The following is a 6,000-nucleotide window of genomic DNA, read 5'->3' on the forward strand; positions in this document are numbered from 1 at the left end:
GACGGAAAAGAAAAATTGACAAGAGATTTCAACTCAAGATTGTGCGGATGTTGGATAAAGAACCTCGACTAACATCCAAACAAGTTCAAGCTGCCCTGCAGTCCGAGGGTACGACAGTGTCAACCCATACTATCCGTCGGCATCTGAATGAAAAGGGACTGTATGGTAGGAGACCCAGGAAGACCCCACTTCTTACGCCGAGACATAAAAAAGCCAGGCTGGAGTTTGCCAAAACTGACCTGAAAAAGCCTAAAACATTTTGGAAGAATGTTCTCTGGTCAGATGAGACAAAAGTAGAGCTTTTTGGGTAAAGGCATCAACATAGAGTTTACAGGAGAAAAAAGAGGCATTCAAAGAAAAGAACACCGTCCCTACAGTCAAACATGGCGGAGGTTCCCTGATGTTTTGGGGTTGCTTTGCTGCCTCTTGCACTGGGCTGCTTGACCGTGTGCATGGCATTATGAAGTCTGAAGACTATCAACAAATTTTGCAGCATAATGTAGGGCCCAATGTGAGAAAGCTGGGTCTCCCTCAGAGGTCATGGGTCTTCCAGCAGGACAATGGCCCAAAGCACACTTCAAAAAGCACTAGAAAATGGTTTGAGAGAAAGCACTGGAGACTTCTAAGGTGGCCAGCAATGAGTCCAGACCTGAATCCCATAGAACACCTGTGGAGAGATCTAAAAATGGCAGTTTGGAGAAGGCACCCTTCAAATATCAGGGACCTGGAGCAGTTTGCCAAAGAAGAATAGTCTAAAATTCCAGCAGAGCATTGTAAGAAACTTATTGATGGTTACCGGAAGCGGTTGGTCGCAGTTATTTTGGCTAAAGGTTGTGCACCCAAGTATTAGGCTGAGGGTGCCAATACTTTTGTCTGGCCCATTTTTCTTAAAAAAAAAATACATTATTGCCAATACTGTAATAAAGAAACTTGGTATAAGGTATGTGCCATGTATAATAATGCAAAAAAAATCTGATTATATGTTTATATAATATTTAACTTTAGGTGAATAAAGCAAGGCTTCCATACTGGAAAATGACTCTTCTCAATGTATGCAAACTTGTAAACAATTTCAACACCCAAACGGAGGAAGCAGGGGAGAATGGAGAAGAAGAGCTCATGGTCAGAAAACAAAATCCAACTTCATTGGATGGTTTTAACTTGGAAGCCATGTTAACAGCAATTCAACTGCAGAAAATTTGCCAAAGCATGGTTTTTCAGCATTCAGAGGTAGGATGCAAACAAACTGTTTAATTACAATGTTTCTATTTCAGGTTATTATACTAAGTAACCTACAAGTTAAGAGAAACTTAAAAAAAAATAATAGTTTAGTGCTGATAACTTTTATAGTTTATTTGTTTCTGAAATGAAAAATACATTGTTCTAAATCATCTACTTAAAAATTGCTATTTTGTTGCTGTAGAGCATGTGTAACTTCTTCACATAGCTGATTGTTATGCTGAATCTGACATAGATTGAACACTGTTTCAGGCTTTGTCGTCTCTCTGTTCTCCCATTCCCTTCTCTCAATGCTAGGTCTCTGTCACACATCAGTATAAAACGCATACGTGAAAAAATAGTACCGGTGTCATCAGAGTTCTCCATCAGGACGCAGTGTTTCATCAGTATGTCATCCGTTTTTTCATCCATTTATCCATGTTTGCCATTAGTGTTTCTCTGGTATGGTAAAAGTAGTAACTAAATTACAGAGCTTCCCCTATCGATGGCAATATTAAACACATACAGGACATGCACAGCACACGGATGGCACACTGACTCGTATAGGCTCTTGTCATCTGTGCTGCCATAAAAAATGAACATGTCTCTGTTTGTTTTGCACAGGCACATGGTCCATGTAATATAGAAGCATAGGTTATAATAGGTAACTGAAAATACCGGATGCCACGCGGACTGTAATCACGGACTTGTGAAGGGACCCTTGTGAATTAGAGATAGCAACAGGGATATGGAGGAAGATGTACAAAGCAAATAAGAGAGCAGAGGGTGGAATATCTAAGTTACGGTATCAATGAGGGCAGGACAGTTGGAATCACGCACTCCTCAGCATCAGTGTTCGTACAATAGAGAGGAGTTTTCTCAGAAACTTTAAATGGGGAAATAAGTCCAGGAATGAGAATCTAGTATCCTAGATTACTGGAGCAAGCTGCAGACTGAATAAAAAACAATAAGGAATGGAGATTGTAGCCTGCAACTTTTGGCTAACTCAAGGGAACCACCAAATTATGTTTTCTATGTCAAATGTGTCCATCACCTTTTAATGTTTTTTGATAATAATGAAATTAAATAAAAGGTTCAGACCAATTTAAAATAATAAAAAAGCAGTATACTCACCTTAATCTATCTCTGGAGGTCCTGTTTTGGTGATTAACCGGTTGCTGGTGATCTGTACTTTCTGGTCTTATCTTTGACATCCTCGATATAAACAAAAATTCCTGTTGCAACTATATTTCACTGTTGAGGATGGTACAAGGAATCCCAGAACAATTGAGACTGAGTAAGTGCAGGAAAGGAGACCTGACAACAAAGAGAAATATTTTTCCATGAAGTGAAGGAAGCAGGCTCCAGACTTCTGGGGTTACAGGTGCAAGATACAACCCCAAAACTACTAACATATTTAATGAATGCATCATGTATTCCATGCCAAATGAACCACAGACTTTGAGGGACAGGTTGCCATGAGTGCTTTCATTAATTCACACATCACTGCATAGACACTTACTTAGCTCTTTTCTAGACTTACTATTACATCTTTTGGAGTTTGCATGGTCTGAATTCTCCATAAATCATCCTTGCCTTTAGAAGAAAACCATAAATATGCTACAGAGCTGCTCATCTACTGTGTCTTATGACCTACAGTTACTAAGTTTTACAAGTTTCTCTCGTCTTCCTAATTTAAAAAAAAACAGGTGTCCTATTTTTTATTATATTAGCTTGCAAATGTCAAAGGAAATTAGCATATCTAGTGTGATCATTCTTATGACCAGATCTAAGAGCCTACTGAGTATCCATGGAATATGACTCAGTATTTGTCTTCTGTTTATAAATAATGATTTTTGGCAGAGTTCTTCTTGGCAAACATGCCCTTTGGGTTCTAAGGGAGTAGAGGGCACTCAGTCTAAAATAGCAGACAGCAACTGAGAAAAGTGGTTTACTGAACAGCAGATATGAAAGATGAGAAGGGAGAAAGCGTGAAAGAAGAAAAGTGGCTTTGTTTCAAGAGAACACAAATTACAGACCATTATGGGAGAGTGCTATAGCAAATGCTTTATCTGGAGATGATATTGTGTTCTGTAGTGCAGTACTATATTACAGAGAGTATTTTCTTGTTTCCAAAAATTAGTTGCTTAATTTAGTATATTTAATTAATAATTTAATATAGTCTGCAAAGAGTATATCTCTGAGACTCAAGTAGTAGAGCAAGCTGCCCTTTTGTCTCCAAAACTATTTTCACCATTGTTTGACATAAGTATTTGGCTTGATTTTGTTACTGTAATTACTAAGTGTGCTCCCGAGAAGCTGTGTAGGTTGAACACTTTTTTTGTTGAGTAAAGCTAATTTTCCTGTATCCAATTTGACAATTCCAATTGTATATGTGTGATAGTCTCCAATAAAACTGATGTTTTATATATATAAAAAAAATGCTTTTTGAATACTAATTTACTATGTGGAGCAAGAAGTATCATTTCTCCTTGCAGAGAATGACACACTAAGCATGCCGAGATGAGAAGACTAAAAGCCGCAATGCTCCTTTGGGAAACATGCAAATTATCTCTTCAGAGAGGAAGAGGACTGGAACTCTAATGCCACCTAGAGGAAGTAGCAATCCTAAAAGTCAAAGTCGACCCTTTAAAGAGCCTTGTCAAACGTCAAACGTCAAAAACAAAATCTCAATTTGCCGACACTGTGGTACTACCCCTCGTCAGGCTCATTAAAGGGTAGATAATGGCTTTTAGGATTGCTACTTCCTCTGGGTGGCACTAGAATTCTAGACCTCTTCCTCTCGGAAGAGACAATTTTGCACTATATGGAGCAAAAATAAGTTTACACATTGATGTGGTCTGTAAGTACGAAGTGTCTTCTAGTTTTTGGTTTTTTAACACTTGGTTTTGTAATCTTCCATATATGGCCTTATATAACTAGACCCAGACAAGTATTTTACTACTCCAAACTTTAGAATTTTACTTACAGTATTACTGAACTAAAAATGCACACTTTAATTCTAATATTCTTCTCACATTTCCCTTCATCTATATTCCCTGATTCCCAACTAGGTTACATTGAGCCCATTGATGTTTTAAATGTCATTCATCAGCAAATCCTACTACTTGGCTACAATATTATAAGGAAACATAATAATAAACTGGTTGCAATAGCGATGCCAAAATAAGGCATATTACAAATTAGCATTATGCAACTGCAGCTAGATGATAAATAAATTTGAATAATAATAATCACTCATTAAATAAACTTTACCCATTGTTTCCATAAGAAAATAACTTTATATTTATACATTATACGTAATAATTGGTTTTAGTGATTAAAATGATTTTCTGGACATGAAATATTGATGACCTATCCTCAGGATAGAAATTAAACCGAAAAATAATCTTATCTGAAGGATAGGTCATCAATATCAGATCAATGGTGGTCCGACACATGTCACCCCACTCATCTGATATTATTAGCGCTACTGGTGGCTGGATGTATAGAGATGGACAGCACAGCGTAGATCAATGCATAGAGAAAAGAGGAGCTGATCACTATTCTCATCATTGGATGAAGTGCTGTTCATCTCTTACATATTTATGGCTGGATGCCCCAGGAGCTAATAACAGCTTCTCAATGGGGATGCCAGGTGTTGGACCGCCACTGAGCTGATATTGATGACCCTAAGGATAGCTCATCAATATCATATGCCCTGACCACCCTTTTAAGGATATACATGCAATGCAAAGACATTTAATCAACTTGTCGGAACTCATAAAAACTGAGCATCAATTTATTTAGTGATGCTAGTTGGCATGGGAATAGTGTGATAATTCTCTAAAAAGAATCAGGAAGATACAGCAAGGTTTTAGACTACGCGCCAGGTAAAATATAAAACTATCCCAGATGCTGTCTAAAAATTGTTATTTTCCATTTTAAGAATATATTGATGATATAAGAAATCTAAAGTAAATATCCTCATGGTACTAGCTCCAATTATAAGATTCTTTGTACGCTATACCATACTTCGTGACAACCACATCACTTGCAATGTAATGCATCAGACAAACTAGGTTTCTGATTTGTCAATTTAATGAGATCTCTGCAATTTTGTTTTTTTTCAGCTAATTCAACGGGATTATCTTGAACCCAGCAGTTCAAACAGTGAAAGTGAAGATATCGTAAAGAGGAAAAGCCCTTATATTTTCAAAAGACAAGCCATTGTAGGCAAAGCTAGAAGACCCTACATACTGAAAAGGGGGTCTTATTACTAACAATTTAATATCATTCAAATTTGTTTAATTTATAAGTAAATGTGATTTATGGTTATTTTACTTACAATTAAAGTTCTATTTGTGCCATAAATAAATTGGAGAACGATTGTCATTAATATAAAGTAAAAAGTGTTTTTATTCAAGTAGTTTGTTAAATGTGACTTTTATAAATACACTATTATTTGCACTTTTACATTTTAAAAATAAATACCATTTATCTGCATCGTGTTAATACATTGAATCGGAAGCAATATTGGCATTAAAGGGTGGTCACGAAATTGGGCTACTGAGATTTATTCTTAGGAAAAGACATTTAAGAGTGATCAGGCATGATAATCAGATGCATCAAAGGTAAATGAAAAAGTAAAAAGGTAGTCTGCTGCAAGTAATACACACGTGGTCAAAATTGTTGGTACCCCTTGTTTAATGACAGAGAACCCCTCAATGGTGACAGAAATGGCTTGAATCTGATAAAAGTAATAATAAATAAAAAATCTAT

General features: G+C 36.6%; 1 protein-coding gene across 1 annotated transcript in view; it reads left to right on the forward strand.

Annotated features, from left to right (window-relative positions):
* Nucleotides 1-5,779, forward strand: part of NTS (neurotensin) — a 46,010-nt gene extending 40,231 nt beyond the window's left edge. The window contains exons 3-4 of the mRNA XM_073556996.1: nucleotides 1,006-1,230; nucleotides 5,352-5,779. Coding sequence (XP_073413097.1) covers nucleotides 1,006-1,230; nucleotides 5,352-5,501 — 375 coding nt within the window. The 3' untranslated portion in view covers nucleotides 5,502-5,779. The remainder of the gene's footprint in view (nucleotides 1-1,005; nucleotides 1,231-5,351) is intronic.
* The last annotated feature ends 221 nt before the right edge of the window (nucleotides 5,780-6,000 follow it).

Source organism: Dendrobates tinctorius, unplaced genomic scaffold, assembly GCF_039654945.1.
Source record: "Dendrobates tinctorius isolate UK_male_01 unplaced genomic scaffold, ASM3965494v1 ptg000241l, whole genome shotgun sequence".
NCBI lineage: Eukaryota > Metazoa > Chordata > Amphibia > Anura > Dendrobatidae > Dendrobates > Dendrobates tinctorius.